The sequence below is a fragment of the Salmo salar genome, chromosome ssa18 (genome assembly GCF_905237065.1).
Source record: "Salmo salar chromosome ssa18, Ssal_v3.1, whole genome shotgun sequence".
In the NCBI taxonomy this organism is placed as follows: domain Eukaryota; kingdom Metazoa; phylum Chordata; class Actinopteri; order Salmoniformes; family Salmonidae; genus Salmo; species Salmo salar.
In genome coordinates, this window is record NC_059459.1 from 7,616,403 (window position 1) to 7,634,001 (window position 17,599).

Genomic DNA, 17,599 nt, shown 5'->3' on the forward strand with positions numbered 1-17,599 from the left:
AACACTCACTACTTGTGCTCACCACCCTTATCTTAGCATTCCACAGGGGCCAATTGGAGAGCTTTCGAAAAAAATATTGCCTGAACGTTACCACATGTTGCTCCTGCCTCTCTTCTGCTACGCACCTGTACTTTTCTCAGGATTGTTCTGAGGAGAGGAGAGAACTTGACGCCTCCCTGCCTTTCTATTTGTGCTGCCATGTACGAGTGGAGGCCATTAAACTGACAACAATTTTCCAGTAACGTAGAAAAAGAAAACAAAGCCTGACAACTTTTTTTTCAGCATAAGGAATCGCTCCACCGACAGTATCTTTACAAGGTAACACAACGGTAGTTTCATTCCCATTGCCGGATATTCTACCTTCCTATGCTGTAAATGAACAATCAAGAAAACATTTGGAGACACAATAGACACACATTTGAGGGCAGAAGTGAAGTGAGGCGTGAGGAGAGTAACAGGTTTTGCCCAAATGAGTTAGGCACTCTGACATGGTGCTTGATTACAGTTCAACAGGAAGAACCAAATGTTGGATTATAAATACCTCCTTTTTTAAATTCAACCCCCTTAATAAAGAACCTATTTCATAGTTCTCAGAAGAACCAACCATTTGGGATACTGCCTTCATGTTCAATAAAAAAATTACTTGACTTTATAGGGCACATGCAACTATTCATATAAATACCCCTTAGCAGGCTACATTGGCTCTACAACTCCTTGGAACCAACATAACATCTGTCATGCGACTGAAGATGTTCTGACCCAATAACATCTAACCAGCAGGCATCGAGCTCAGAGAGCTTGATTGTTTGATGATGAATAAAATTGCAAGGCTAAGAATAGATTGATAGGAGCTTACCCTGTTTGAAAAATGGCAACATTTGAAATATAAGCCTACAGCCGATAGCATCTCAATCAATCGTGAACAGTCTAACGACTGAATACTGTCTGCACACATGTCCGTTGCTGACCTATACTGCACTCAAAGCGAAAAAATATCTGTTTGAGTCCCGTGTTTTATACACACACGTCTGTATACAGTAAGCAACATGGTATACAACAACGAGGTAAATGTGCACTTGAAAGTTCTTGAATATAGGCTAGGCCTCTAAATTCAAAGAAACCCCAGTAAACTCTCACGCCCTAAACATGTGTCTCGTATCCGCTTGAGGAAAGCATGTGGGACGTACAGCTTCATCTCAGCAGTTTATGGCTATTTTAAACACATTTCTTGAACAGGCGATAGATAGGGTTCACAGCACAAACTGTTTTGACGCATCACAAACATTATTAAACATTAGCGAATCAAAGCGGTTTGGGCCAACGAAGCCAGTGGTCTGAAAGTTATTATTAATAATTTTGTTCATCAAAGTAATGTGCAATTATGATTAGCTATTGACCAGAAACAAATAGTTTTTGCTCATTTTAAATGGGAATTTTCAGATCTTGGGGGCAGATAGTTGACGCAACAAGTTACTTTACATATTTGTTAGAGCTTTGCAAATACATGTTTATTTATTTAAAAAGAAAGGCTTTAGACTGAACCAATGCTTTAAGCAATCCATCTAGACTGTAGACATTAGTTAAAACATGTAGTATTCATAAAATGACATATAATATAATAAGTACAAAGAGATGTCTCTGTTAATTAAGTTATTGCAATACAGTGCATGGCAATATCAATAAGCTGTGCTACTTAATATCCTATGAGCTGACGACAATGAATGACGTCAAAGATTTAGGACGACAGTAAACAAAAGAGTTAGGGAATATCATGCTGTGAAATCCTAATATACAGTGCATTCGGAAAGTGTTCAGACCCCTTGACTTTTTCCACATTTTGTTACGATAGTGCATTATTCTAAAATGCATAAAATTATTGTTTTTCCTCATCAATCTACCCCATAATGACAATGCAAAAACAGGTTCTTGCTATGAGACTCGAAATTGAGCTCAGGTGCATTCTGCTTCCATTGATCGTCCTTGAGACGTATCTACAACTTGATTTGGAAAAGCACACACCTGTCTTTATAAGGTCCCACAGTTGATGGTGCATGTCAGAGAAAAAACCAAGCCGTGAGATCGAAGGAATTGTCCGTAGAGTTCCAAGACAGGATTGTGTCGAGGCACATATCTGGGGAAAGGTACCAAAACATTTCTGCAGTATTGAACACAAGAACACAGTGGCCTACATCACTCTTAAATGGAAGAAGTTTGGAACCACCAAGGATCTTCCTAGAGCTGGCCGCCTGGCCAAACTGAGCAACCAGGGGAGAAGGACCTTGGTCAGGGAGGTGACCATGAACCTGATGGTCACTCTGACAGAGCTCCAGAATTCCTCTGTGGAGATGGGAGAACCTTACAGAAGGACAAGCATCTCTGCAGTACTCCACCAATCAGGCCGTTATGGTAGAGTGGCCAGACGGAAGCCACTCCTCAGTAAAAGGCACATGACAAGCCGCTTGGAGTTTGTCAAAAGGCACCTAAAGGACTCAGACCATAAGAAATTAAATTCTCTGGTCTGATGAAACCAAGATTGAACTCTTTGTCCTGAATGCCAAGCGTCACATCTGGAGGAAACCTGGCACCATCCATATGGTGAAGCATGGTGGTTGCAGCATCATGCTGTGGGGATGTTTTTCAGCGGCTGGGACTGGGAGAGTAGTCAGGATCGAGGGAAAGATAAACGACGCAAAGTACAGAGAGATCCTTGATGAAAACCTGCTCCAGAGTGCTCAGGACCTCAGACTGGGGCGAAGGTTCACCTTCTAACAGGACAACGACCCTAAGCACACAACCAAGACAGCGCAGGAGTGACTTCGGGACAAGTCTCTGAATGTCCTTGAGTGGCCCAGCCAGAGCCCAGACTTGAACCCAATCGAACATCGCTGGAGAGACCAGAAAATAGCTGTGAAGCAACGTTTCCCATCCAACCTGACAGAGCATGAGAGGATCTGCAGAGAAGAATGGGAGAAACTCCCCAAATACAGGAGTGCCAAGCTTGTAGCGTCATACCCAAGAAGACTCGAGTCTGTAATCGTTGCCAAAGGTGCTTCAACAAAGTACTGAGTAAAGGGTCTGAATACTTATGTAAATGTGATATTTCTGTTTTTTATTTGTAATAAGTTAGCAAAAATGTCTAAAAACTTGTTTTTACAATGTCGTTATGGGGTATTGTGTGTAGATTGATGAGGGAGAAAAAACGATTAAATCAATTTTAGAATAAGGCTGTAACATAACAAAATGTAGAAAAAGTCAAGGTGTCTGAATACTTTCCGGATGCACTTGAAGTTTGGAGAGAGATGGAAAATTCCATGTTGAAATGGAGGGACAACTTTCAGCCAATGGACCTCAAGAAAGTCACCATGGCGAAGGCTAGAATTCCTTACATTTTATTGCGAAAACAAAAATAGCGCACATAAATCTCTGCTGACAAAAACAAAGTGATCCAAGTCGTAATGCTGCTGGTTTGCTTAATGACCAAACACCCTCTTTCATATAAAAGTTATTCTTGTTATACGATGCAGGCGCTTCACACACCCACTCTGGGGGGATAACGTTTTCTGTAAAGTTACGTAGCTGTAGGGGTGGAGTAGAGCGCAGTTCCCTGTCTCTCTCCACTCACAAATGACATCCAGGTTTGACTCAGGGGCTGTTTGCTTTCAGCTTTAAATAAATCGCCACATAGTAACCATGTCCCCACCACCACCTCCTTCACTAACCCCCCCCCAAATCTCTCCAAAGCAGACAGAGGACACACTGTACTGGTAGATTTTACCCTTGTTAATAGGAGCCTCTCTCTCTCTCTCTCTCTCTCTCTCTCTCTCTCTCTCTCTCTCTCTCTCTCTCTCTCTCTCTCTCTCTCTCTCTCTCTCTCTCTCTCTCTCTCTCTCTCTCTCTCTCTCTCTCTCTCTCTCTCTCTCTCTCTCTCTCTCTCTCTGGGGAAATCTTCACAGGGTGTTCAAACGCACACAAAAAAATCCCTGCTGACAGCACTCCTAAAAACGCACCCTAAACACAGACAAACACACGTTTGGGAATGGATAAGCAATAAGACAGAAACATAGAGGTAAGACAAGCATGGACTTACTACTTCTGTAGGTCGGAGGCTGTTTCCAGAGGGCTGAAAGAGGGGGCACTCTGCAACAGACCAAACAAAGAAGTCATTGATAAATCCACAGGAAGGTCTCTTCCAGCTAAAACAGATGCAGGAGCATTAGCTGTCGTGAGGTTCTCTTCTCTCGCTCTCCTGTGTCTGTCTGTAGTGTCTCCAAAGCCTGCGATTCTTAGCTCTGCTGGACGACGCTTTTACATGGAGGAGCAAGCGTGTGTTTTGGCCGGCATGCAAGTTGGAGAACAAGCGGGAGTGAGGAGGGGTGCAGGGGGGTGGGCGTGCATCAGTCAGGGGAGGGGGCCCATGCGTGGAGGGGGCTCTCACTAGGCTCAGCCAATAGGCTGGTGTCTCTCACAGAGGGCCTCTCTTTTGTCTGGTATTGAGTCACTCTCATTACCACTGGACCAGACCGGGGGACAATTAACCAGCTGGTGGTGCAAGCAGGCCAAATTACACACACTTGCGCGCACACGTGCACCCACATACATACACACACACACACACACACACAAATATCGTCACAGTATAATGCAAATAACAACAATTCCTGAATACAGTAAAAGCAATTAGAAACGGAGTCAGACATTTACAGTAACACACAAATAAAGTCAAACTAGCACAAAGACATATAGTATAAGCACAAGCATACATACATAAACAAACAAGGAAGGGTGAGTGAATAAGTTTGTTTATAGGACTGCGCCGTGTGAGCTAACAACACGCGTTATCTTATTTGATGTTATTCTGGGGAGGTTACTAACCCCAAAACACAGGGAGAGCCATTCGCTGGGGGGGTGGGGTGTAGCACCCGCTAGCATTTTGAATGGTTTAGAGCTCGCTAATTTTAGCCCACTGTTTCTGTTGCTTTTCTCCATGCGACGTCACAGAGTGTCAAAATAACAGACATGATATGCGGGCTATGAATAAAAGCACAAGTGTTGTTTGCAAATAATATTGCACAATCCCAAGCGCCAGCCTGGCCCTTCTTGTAGCACCACACGTTTTCACACCCGCCCCATCTCAAACAGACGACCAGACCAGTAGCATACGGCACAGGCTTATTTCCCACAACATGCATTCCCTCTGGTTGCCAGGGGAGGAGGATCATTAATAACCTTTCAAAATAAATGCCTATCTTTATAAGACCAGCATTCAGCCTGGAAGGTCTATAGACTAATCTATTTATAAAGCCAAATGTTCCACGGGCACTTCACCCCCCTCTTCGAGAACATGCCACTGCCACATCATTTTCTGTCTTCTCACTTTCTTGTCCTTATATCCCACTCTGTCTGACAGAATTGGGTTCAAACACTATTTATAATCATTTCAAATACTTTAGCTGGACTTGATTGAGCTTGCCTGGCACAATGGAGCCAATAGAATAGTTGCAAATCTGCAAACCCCACCCATCTGGCACTCCAAGCTGGCTAAAGTAAATGCTCAGGTCTGCTGACTGAACTCCCAGTCCCTCTCAACACAGGATGAAATGAATGGTTTCTTGTGCTACTTGTGGGTAATTGAGATGACACTACGCTGCTCTGATGGAAAATAAACAGAAAATAGAGGTGAGAGGCTTATCTGAACTTATTTACAAGAGATTTACAAGCCTGGGGATTCTCAGCAATGTACGTTAGATGTATAGATACCAGTGGAGGTTCCTCAGAGGAGCAAGGGGAAGACCATCCTCCTCAGTGAATTTCAGAAAAATGTAAATAGTGATAGTGCAATATGTAACTTTTTGGGCAACCCGACCAAATTCACATAGAAATGTGAGTTACAGATCTATAATTCTAGTGAAAGTAAGTCTAAGAAGCGGTAGATCTGTTCAATATGTGCTATCTATATGCTAGGTTTTTGGGTCTTTTACTTTCGGTTTTACTACAGCTTCAAACAGCTGAAACAATATTTTTCGTTATGGGAAATATATTTCACAGCAGTGATTCTCTACACTATACTAGCTTATTTTGTCCCATAAACTGAAATTAGGCAAACTATTCGAGTTTTAGCAACCAGGAAATGGTGCAGAGATTTCTTTAAAAAGCAAGCGGCAGTGAGGAGTTATCCTTTTCAGATAAATCTATGCTAAATATATTCACGTAACCCAATAATTGATTAAAACACAATGTTTTGCAATTAAAGTCTACAGTAGCCTCAACAGCACTCTGTGGGGTAGCACCGTGGTGAAGCCTGAGGACAGCTAGTTTCCGTCCTCCTGTGGGTACATTGACTTCAATACAAAACCTAGGAGGCTCATGATTCTCAACCCCTTCCATAGACTTACACAGTAATTTTGACAACTTCCAGAGGATGTCCTCCAACCTAGCAGAGCTCTTGCAGCATGAGCTGACATTTTGTCCACCTAGTACTGAAAGCATAAGCTACAGTACTAAAATGTGGTGAGTAGTTGACTCAAAGAGAGAGAAAGACAATAGTTGAACAGTTTTAAACAAATACATTTCTTCAAAAATGAAGGAGAAACGAGAGAGAGCTATATTTCACTTTCTCTTTCACGTTTTAGCTAGCGAATACAGCTAGATAGTTTAGCCTACTCAAACACCTGGCTCAAACAGAGAGAGATGCCATGTTAGCTAGCTGGTTCTGGCTATCCAGTACTGGAACTTTTCCAAGTCAAGGTAAGCTTTTGTTTTTATTAATTTATTGCCACCGGGACTCGCCTGTGTAACTTCTAAACTGCTTGCTGACTGTACACAGTACTGCCTGATTTTAGCGGGTTCACTAATGCATTAGTTCTAGCAGCTATGTTGACTATGATGTTAGCTAATATGGTGACAATGATGTAGGCTGTGTGTAGCGGTTAGAGGTTATGATATGAAGGTTTGGCTTTGAAGGGTTTTTTCGCCTGGTCACAGACAGCTGATGTGTTGTACACTGAAGTCCACAAGTGAAGAGAGAAGGTGAGAGGAGGAGAGCGCGTAGATGCGAGAAGGAATTAACGAGCAAAGTGATCATGCTGTTTGTATGTGGCTGCTATGAAAGTGAACTGTGTTTGTTTGTGATCAGGGGTGTATTCATTCCGCCGATTCTGTTGAAAAACCTTTCTTAAATGGAAGCAAACGGAACGAAGCGGGAATAAATATAGCAGAATTTGTCCAATAGAAACTCTTGTTTGCAACTGTTGGACTAATGATTACACTCTAGATCAGCTAGATGCAGGCAAGAGTGTGCAAGGCGGTATTGAATGTGTCACTGTCTGTCACCTTGATTACAAAATAATGGATATTTCATTCATAGGCTAGGTTATAGCAACCTCATGATGGGTATAGGGAAAATTTGAGTATCATGTAGTAGCCTAAACCTATCAATGTTACATTGAGATGGGTAAATGGATTATGAATGACAGTCATCCAATATGCTGTAATAGAAATAAGGCCATGATCATTAAACATATAATTGTCCTCCCTCATCTTAATCGGCACTGATACAGTGGTCCCGTGTGGCTCAGTTGGTAGAGCATGGTGTTTGCAACGCCAGGGTTGTGGGTTCGATTCCCACGGGGGACCAGTATGGGGGGAAAAAATGTATGAAATGTATGCATACACTACTGTAAGTCGCTCTGGATAAGAGCATCTGCTAAATTACTAAAATGTAAATGTAGTCTATGGCAGGTTGACATAACAATAAAACGTTAAACAGACATGCTTTGCAAAGGTTCACCCATATGTTGGATGCCGAATATGATTAACCCTTCAATCAGAAACATTCCATATAAAGTGGACTACTAAAGATGGAAAGTTCATGTGCATGAACAACTGTCACTAGCATGCCAAGATCCCTGAAGTCAAACAGTGATTTCAGACAGATTATTGCAGACATCTGACGTCTCTTTGTGTAATGTGTGGTTTCAATGGAAATTATGGGACACAACATTTTAGAAGCTGTTTACCAATCTGGGCGGATGAAGGTACCGTGAATTCCTTTCCCCTGAGGAACACTGTTTTAACATTGTTTGCCCAATTTCATACGCCTGTTTCCAAACAGGTGTCTGTGATGACTCAAAGAAATGTACTACTTTGCTGGTGGGGGATATATTTGGCCAACATTGCAGGTTGGGGTGCTATGGGCTTTGTTTATTTATATTCAAAAATAGGAATCATGAGTGTATCACTATGTAATGGGAGCCTTTCCTTAGAAAAGCGAATCCTCATTTAGACAAGTTCTTATAAAAACACTGGCTAACCTAGCATGTTGTTATAGCTGTATCCTTAACCCTCTCCACATAAAGTGCTTAGAGATAAAGGTTAATTATAAACCGGGTGGCTCAAACCCTGAATGCTGATTGGCTGAAAGCCGTGGTATATCAGACCGTATACCACATGTATGACCGAACATTTATTTTTACTGTTCTAATTACGTTGGTAACCAGTTTATAATAGTAATAAGGCACCTCTGTATCCAGCCATTGAGCCTAAGAACAGCCCTTAGCCGTGGTATATTGGCCATATACCACACCCCCTCGTGCCTTATTGCTTAGGTATGTAACAGAGGTTATATATGAAAACACAATGAGCTGATGGGATTATGGTTTACTTCCGGGCGAACATTAAGGTTGTGATGGAGTATCATAATGGCATGGCACCCTATTCCCATTATAGTGCACTACTTTCCACCTGGGCTTATAGGGCCCTGGTCCAAAGTAGTGCACTATATGGGGAATAGGGTGTCATCTGGGACGCAACCCATCCGTCAGGGTATGACTAAGTGCAAAGACTGTGGTTAGTCAGACACTTTATCAGTGGTCCCACACGCAGCTGCCCCCTCAGTGACAGCGTACACTAGACAGACTAGCCACTGACGGAGTCACTCAGTCGGAACACAGAAGGCCAAAATGTTCTTCCTAACCGTAAATATGCATGGCATTTTGGCTTCCGTTCCGCCTTGTATATCCATGGAGCTGTGACTGAACGTAACTGTGATCATACGAATGTCCAGATCTCTGACTGTGACCTCATACATAAGTTGTGACCTTTGAGTTGTATTAATGGTTGATGTGATTAAACAATATCACTGCATCTATCTGGTTATTAGTGATGGGGGGGAACACATATCGGGATAATATTTTTGACGGTATATCGTGTCGTTTTGACAATATTTCAATATTCTTTTTGCGGTAGTTTGCTGTACCTGCACCAAAATTCCAGTATTTTTCCTTCCTAGCTTGTTCTCCATCTTCTTTTTAAATAGGGAGCCAATTTGTTTTCAACGTTTGTTTGGAACATCGAATCGCAATAAAATCACAGTATCGAATCACAATACATATAAACTGAACAAAAATATAAATGCAACATTAAAAGTGTTGGCCCCATGTTTCATGAGCTGAAATAAAAAAATCCCTGACATTTTTCATACACACAAAAAATTGTTGCACGTCGCGTTTATACATTTGTTCAGTATAGGATCATGAGAATCGCAATACATATCGCATCTGCACCTAAGTATCGTGATAATGTCAGCTCATCAGGTCCCTGGCAATTCCCAACCATACTGGTTATGACCAGGCTTTTGGAGCAACAGGGATTGTGATTATAAGACAATGCACTACAAGTATAAGAGGTCAGAAAATCACTTTATCTATTGTTAGATCATTATGCTGTCAAGAAACCATTCAGCTCTTGGACTTAACTTCGGGAAAAATATTAAGAACAAATATTGTGAAAGAATACTCAGGTTTCCTCCTTAGGTTGATCATCATGTGTTACATGGACATACATGGAGTCTAGACTAGCTAGACCTTCCAAGAAGAAGCCATCATCCCACGAGCACTCTAAGAACTCATAGATTGAGTCACCATAATCCAGACGAGATATGCCAATTTAAACCCAATGTGCCAAGGTGTCCAGCCCACCCCTTGAGGGTCAAATACTACACATACCAGGTGTATCTGGAGCGTTGAGTCAGTTGGTCATCAAATTGAGCTAATCTGGCAACCATCCACGCGCCCTGAGACATCTCACTTGGAGGCCAAAGTTTCTAGTACTACCCACTCTTTACCCTAATATAACCAACCAGGAGTTGCCGGACAGGAGTTGCTGGAGTCTGAGACGGACAAGACTTTCCATGGATGCCACTGTGACTCAAAGAGAAGGTTGGGAAGAGGAGAAGGTGTGGTTTCCAGGCAGACTCCAAGGTGGAGGTTGGCCCTGACTGTCTGACTGACTGACTGACTGACAGAGCAGACGGCAAGGAGACGGAACATCTGTTTGTGGGCAGCCAGTGAGTCTGAGTACTTGTCTGGTGCCAACTGATGCCCGAGGCATGTAGCCTATCAGTATTTATCAAAGCTACCCACCGTATCTCAAACTTCTGAATCAACCTTGACAACATGCCCTCACTTGGAAAAGTTACTATAGTAAATATACCAGTCTAGACAGCACTCCTTGATTCAATAGGGGCTGCCGTGTAATGCTTGCATGGGCACTGTTGGACCCTTTACAGGCTACAGGGCTGAGCCAAGCCATTTTGTGCTGGCCTGGTTTTATATACTACCATAGTTGTCAGACACTGTACTGGAAAGGACCATGTGAAAGAAAAATATCAGAGACAGCACAATACAGTTCGGGTCAGCATGTTAGTATGAAAAGGGTATAACAGTTTTGATCTGAGGGTGTTACCACAGTTGAATCACCTTGCCCAGTCCTCTGGCGTTTGCTATGTGTCCTCATTTGTAGGGTTCCCATCAATGCGACAACAAAAAAGTTCCACATGGGTGCTGAGTTAATGACATGATACAGAGGGCATGGTGCCAGTGTCGACATAGCTGTGAGGATCCCGTTGTAAGGGACAAAATGCAAAGATGGCTTTCTGCCTGATACAGCCATAACAGCTGTGGGATTTATCACTTACATGTATTCTTCATTATCGTATACAGTGGCAGTAGGACACCTAACTGTATTGGATATATAATTAGCCTCCCAAATAGACAATGTGTAAAATTGCAAATCATCTAATCACCGGATAAGGGCCCATTGCTACTGTAGGTCGTCATACAATGCTCAGCTGCCAACATAGTTGATATAGCTAAGTTACAATCCAAACTCAGCAAGCCTCACAGATGAAGAGCAGGTGCCAATATTTACAGGATGAAAGTAGAACAACGTTTTAAAAAGACAGCCCACTTTCGGGTGTTACTGAAGTCAAAAGACGGGAGTTGTTCCAGAATGTATAAAACGTGCAAAATAAAATAACAAGCAATGATAGCGATGACGGCATGAGCATTGCAAACCACCTCATAACCATTAACTGCATTGCTTTGCCACAGACCCACTTGTCTTTCACACTTCTGACTGAGAGTAGAAAGAAAAACGTAAAAAAGCGTTGTATATACAATGATAGCGCTATATCTAGAGTTCATTGAGTAACTATAGAGCTGGGAAAAGTGATCGCAGGCAATAACAGCTTGTTTATATTTATATTCATAACAGCTTGTTTATATTCAGTAAAGGTTTGCAGATGTGAGGTAAAGTTGTTGGAGTAGTCCTTACAGACAGACATATACTGAACAAAAATATAAACGCAACATGTAAAGTGTTGGTCCCATGTTTCACGAGCTGAAATAAAAGATCCCAGAAATCTTCCATATGCACAAAAAGCTTATTTCTCTTCAATTTTGTGCACACATTTTCTTACATCCCTGTTAGTGAGCATTTTTCCTTTGCCAAAATAATCTATCCACCGGACGGGTGTAGCATATCAAGAAACTGATTAAACAGCATGATCATTACAAAGGTGCATCTTGTGCTGGGGAAAATAAAAGGCCACTCTAAAATGTGCAGTTTTGTCACACAACACAATGCAACAGATGTCTCAAGTGTTGAGGGAGCGTACAATTAGCATGCTGACTGCAGGAATGCCCAACAGAGCTGTTGCCAGATAATTTAATGCTAATTTCTCTACCATAAGCCGCCTCAAACATCATTTTAGAGAATTTGGCAGTGCGTCCAACCGCAGACCACGTGTAACCATGCCAGCCCAGGACCTTCACATCCGGCTTCTTCACCTGCGGGATCATCTGAGACCAGACACCCAGACAGCAGATGAAATTGAAGAGCATTTCTGTCCATAATAAAGCCCTTTTGTCCACCCACTGGCTCCCCAGTGGGTGGGCTTATGCCCTTCCAGGCGCACCCATGGCTGCGCCCCTGCCCAGTCATGTGAAATCCATAGATTAGGTCCTAATGAATTTATTTCAATTGATTGATTTCCTTATATGAACTGTAACTCAGTAAAATCGTTGAAATTGTTGCATGTTGCTTTTATATTTTTGTTCAGTAGTTTGTTTAAGCATTTAAACTTGGATGTTATTACCACATGCATTGTTTAAATACACTGTCACTTTAAGACAGCAACCACTTACCGCTTTATCAAACTCCATCTCTGAAAAGAATCTATACCAAGGCTCATTCTCTAAATCTACATCTTCTGGACTAATGTGCTGAGTCTACAGGGGCATGGCAAAAAGGAAAGGAGGAGAAAGACAAAGAGAAGACAGTTCAGACAGCACAGAATTTACAGACACAGGCAATGAGGCTATGACACATTCTTGATGTGATCCAAACAACACTCCCACATTCCCGACATGCTGAATTTCTAAACAAAACATTTCCTAATCCAAAGGAATTCCTGAAGATTGGTCTTGATGACAGGTGAGTTATCCAAGGCGAAAAAACAAATGGACATTTCTGAAACGTGGATCTCATACAGATGTCAGATTTGTTCTCAAATGTATAAAGACATAGAACGCATATTACGTGTGACATCAATAAATAATATAAAGCAGTCATCAGAATTGTACTCAACTACAGTATGCAGTCTGTGCACATGTGTAAGAGAAGAAACAGAAGTGTGCTTTCATAGGTCCCATCTGCTTCTTATGATTGTATTCCTACTGAAATCGTATTATTCTACTTCTCTTAATGTGAATATATCTCCTAACATGTTTATGTATAGTATATTTCAATCATTGAGCCACAATGACAATAAGGAAGCCCATACTTCACAGAACAACAGATATACTAGGCTAGATGAAAATAAGAGACCGAATAGCCTTCTGCTAATGCTGCCAGGAACCTGCCACAGAACCACAGACCGTGTCCTGTAATTAAAGAAATTGTCACATCATACACAGTGTCTGTCTGACAATGGTGGAAAGCATTAACAAGGCCTTGATCTCTACTGTTCAGTATGTGCTGCCACTGGCATGGGTCCTAACCCATAACAGCTCACCATAACTGAGCTCCAGACAAACAATGATTACATTATGATATAATCAAATAACTATTGTACTGTAGAGAAGCATCTCTATTCTCTTCTGTATGAGCCACACAAAGAGGCTATCAACTAAACCAACTGTCAGCTAAAACCCATATGCAGCATTTGTTTAAAGGCCCACTCACTAATGAATCTCATGACACATTAATAAGTGATACTGTTTATGTCATCAAAAAAATGTACTGTAAAAATCACAGTGTGCCTTTAATGCCCCTATCACAGTGGGCTATTAATGCCCCTATCACAGTGGGCCTTTAATGCCCCTATCACAGTGGGCCTTTAATGCCCCTATCACAGTGGGCTAGTAATGCCCCTATCACAGTGGGCCTTTAATGCCCCTATCACAGTGGGCCTTTAATGCCCCTATCACAGTGGGCTATTAATGCCCCTATCACAGTGGGTCTTTAACGCCCCTATCACAGTGGGCTATTAATGCCCCTATCACAGTGGGCCATTAATGCTGCCCGGATTCAGTCCTTTCAGTTGAACCCGGGTGGCATACACTGTATTGGGACACTGACCTACAGGTATTCATACTGTCAAAGAATGAAAAATATCCATAGCATTTTTTGTCCATAAACTGTGTACTGTGTCAGACTCCTTTCCAAGCAGATTCAAGACAATATTTGCTGTTGAAACACTGCAAGACAATGGCCATGGCTTGTAAGTGATACCTCCATACCACCAGCTAGGTCATCTGTCATTGTAATAGTATCATCCTTTAGGAATGTTGTACACATGGCAATTCAGTCTACACATACGTTACCTACTAGAGCTGCCCTAGTTAATGAAGCAGCCACCTAAGCTCTTAGAGGGAAACAGCTTACACAACATGCGTAGAATAGAGACTAAAGAGGCAAACACAGAATCACATGCGTGGCATTGGGAGCATGGCTGTCGTACCTTTCTTTCCAGTTTCAGCACCGACGATTTTCCCGGCTCGTACTCGAAGATGCTCTTGGGCTCGGCACGGTACTTCCTGGTGTCTACCTTTTTGTCAGGGGGCTCCCAGTCGTTCCTGTAGGGGGGAGGGGAGGAGAGAGCAAATCCCTATTAAGTCAAGCAGTCTCCATGGCAACTAGCTGGGGCTAGTTTTTTGGGTGACAGCTCCATCATCAATAGTGTTTTCCCGTACAGTAAAGCTCGTGCCCCTCCCACTCTCCATCTCTTTTAGTCTCCCTCTCTCTCTTTCTCTCTCTCTATCAGAGCTGTTTTAACAGATTATTTAATAAAGAACAAAATGTACGGTCATGTCAAGGCACGAATCAAATCATGCTACCTAACTAGATTGAACCAAAGACCCTAGCTGCATTTCCTGAGAGAATAGACCACAAGGTAGGGGCGGCAGATAGCCTAGTGGTTAGAGGGTTGGGCTAGTAACTGAAAGGTTGCTGGATCGAATCCCTGAGCTGACAAGGTAAAAATCTGTTGTTTTGCTCCTGGACAAGGCAGGTAACCCACTGTTCCCCGGTAGGCTGTCATTGTAAATAAGAATTTGTTCTTGTTCTAGTTAAATAAATATTTTAAAAAAATATATATATAAAAAAGTGTGGTTAATGTATTCTGCTTCAGAATATACAGTGAGCTCCAAAAGTACTGGGTTAGTGACAATTTTGTTGTGGGTTTTAGCTCTGTACTCGGGATTTGAAATGATACAATGAGTATGGGATTAAAGTGCAGACTGTCAGTTTTCATTTGAGGGTATTTTCATCCATATCGGGTGAACTGCTTAGAAATTACAGCACTTTTTGTACATAGTCCCCGCAATTTAGAGGACCAAAAGTATTGGGAGAAATTCACTTATATGTGGATTAAAGTAGTCAAAAGTTTACTATTTGGTCCCATAATCCTAGTTTGCAATGATTACATCAAGGTTGTGACTCTACAAACTTGGTGGATGCATTTGCAGTTTTTTTGGTTGTGTTTCAGATTAAAACAACTGGCCCTAGTGTTGCATTAAATACTTTTACGGAAACAAATGCTTTCTATCACACTGAGACCCAGCAATAAAATGTTTTCCTGTCTAGTGGACATCAGTTCTTGGTCTGTATCTCTGAGGCCATGCAAGCCACTGTATTAAGTCCTGTTGTCCTTTTGAGAGGGACAACTTTATCTTCCTGGTTCTAAAGAAAATGTATGCCGTCAAAATTAGCACATTTTATGGACATTTTAAAAGAAGTGTGTGTAATTATTCATGATAATTTTTTGATATTCAAATGGTTTCTAGTAAGTGAATATCTCAGGAATAGTTAAGTGAGTTGTCAGGACTGTGTAATAATATTGTTCACATTAAATAAGAGCTAAATAAGAGCTTATCAAGAAATGTCCTCTGTGAAGGACACACTATTTTTTAAATCTCCTGTACCCATTGACTGTAATGTCACGTTTTTCATATTTACGTCCTAATTTTACACTTACAATAAAAGATAAATAACAATATTTTTTCACATTGTTTTCTTGGTTAAATGATTTTTTTATACCCCAAACACTTACTTTATGTTATGTAACAATGTGATAAAATAAATAAAATGAATCTACACTTTTTGGGGAGGCCTCAGGAGGCTATTACCCCCATTACTTATGGATCAAACTGCTTATTGTAGTGGCAAAAATGTTGCAAACGTCATTGTCAAAGAGCAGAGAGTGTTCCACAAATGGATAGCCATCACAAATGCAGTCTCAGCAGGGTTACACGCTAGAGGTAACTAGATGTAACATGTACAGTGCATTTGGAATGTATTGATTTGGAAAGGCAAACACCTGTCTCTATAAGGTCCCACAGTTGACAGTGCATGTCAGAGCAAAAACCAAGCCATGAGGTCGAAGGAATTGTCCGTAGAGCTCCGAGACAGGATTGTGTCGAGGCACAGATCTGGGGAAGGGTACCAAAACATTTCTGCAGCACTAAAAGTCCTCAAGAACACAGTGTCCTCCATCATTCTTAAATGGAAGACGTTTGGAACCACCAAGACTCTTCCTAGAGCTGGCCGCCTGGACAAACTGAGCAATCGGGGGAGAAGGGCCTTGGTCAGGGAGGTGACCAAGAACCTGATGGTCACTCTGACAGAGCTCCAGAGTTCCTCTGTGGAGATGGGAGAACCTTACAGAAGGATAACCATCTCTGCAGCACTCCACCAATCAGGCCGTTATGGTAGAGTGGCCAGACTAAAGCCAATCCTCAGTAAAAGGCACATGACAGCCTGCTTGGAGTTTGCCAATTGTTACCTAAAGGACTCAGACCATGAGAAACAAGATTCTCTGGTTTGATGAAACCAAGATTGAACTCTTTGACCTGAATGCTAAGTGTCCCGTCTGGAGGAAACCTGGCAGCATCCCTACGGTGAAGCATGGTGGTGGCAGCATCATGCTGTGGGGATGTTTTTCAGCGGCTGGGACTGGGAGACTAGTCAGGATCGAGGGAAAGACGAACGAAGCAAAGTACAGAGAGAACCTTGATGAAATCCTGCTCCAGAGCGCACAGGACCTCAGACTGGGATGAAGGTTCACCTTCCAACAGGACAACAACCCTAAGCACACAGCCAAGACAACGCAGGAGTGGATTCGGGACAAGTCTCTGAATGTCCTTGAGTGGCCCAGCCAGAGCCCGGACTTGAACCCGAATTAACATCTCTGGAGAGACCTGAAAATAGCTGTCCAGCGACTCTCCCCATCCAAACTGACAGAGCATGAGAGGATCTGCAGAGAAGAATGGGAGAAACTCCCGAAATACAGCTGTGCCAAGCCTGTAGTGTCATATCCAAGAAGACTCAAGGCTGTAATCGCTGTCAAAGGTGCTTCACACAAAGTACTGAGTAAAGGCTCTGGATACTTATGTAAATGTGATATTTCCGTTTTTTATTTGTAATATATTTGCAAAAATGTCTAAAAACCAGTTTTTGACTTGTCATTATGGGGTATTGTGTGTAGATTGATGAGCATTTTTTTGGGGGGGGGAATCCATTTTAAAATAAGTCTGTAACGTAATTTTTTGTTGTTGAAAAAGTCGAAGCACTGTATACACCAAGGAAAGGGCTTGAGCTAATATGGCATGCCATCTGCAGCTTCCGTGAGCAACAGTTTATCCTCCATCACCTGTCTTCCTTCTTTCTCTTCATCACTCATTCCTCCACACGTTTTAGAGCAGGGTTCCCCAAATTTGACCCCACAAGTTTTCGGAGCATAAACAAAAAACAATATATATAT

The 17,599-nt window shown here is 42.1% G+C and overlaps 1 protein-coding gene across 12 annotated transcripts in view; it reads right to left on the reverse strand.

The window, feature by feature from the left end:
• The window catches only part of LOC106576818 (sorbin and SH3 domain-containing protein 1), a 79,506-nt gene that overhangs the window by 20,978 nt on the left and 40,929 nt on the right, over positions 1-17,599 (reverse strand). For 10 of the 12 annotated variants that reach the window (XM_045700702.1, XM_045700706.1, XM_045700704.1 and 7 more), the window contains 3 exons: positions 14,300-14,414; positions 12,483-12,566; positions 4,088-4,137 (listed from right to left, as the gene is read on the reverse strand). In XM_045700702.1, the coding sequence (XP_045556658.1) occupies positions 4,088-4,137; positions 12,483-12,566; positions 14,300-14,414 (249 nt within the window). The remainder of the gene's footprint in view (positions 1-4,087; positions 4,138-12,482; positions 12,567-14,299; positions 14,415-17,599) is intronic. The other 2 variants (XM_045700707.1, XM_045700710.1) reach the window with 1 other exon arrangement.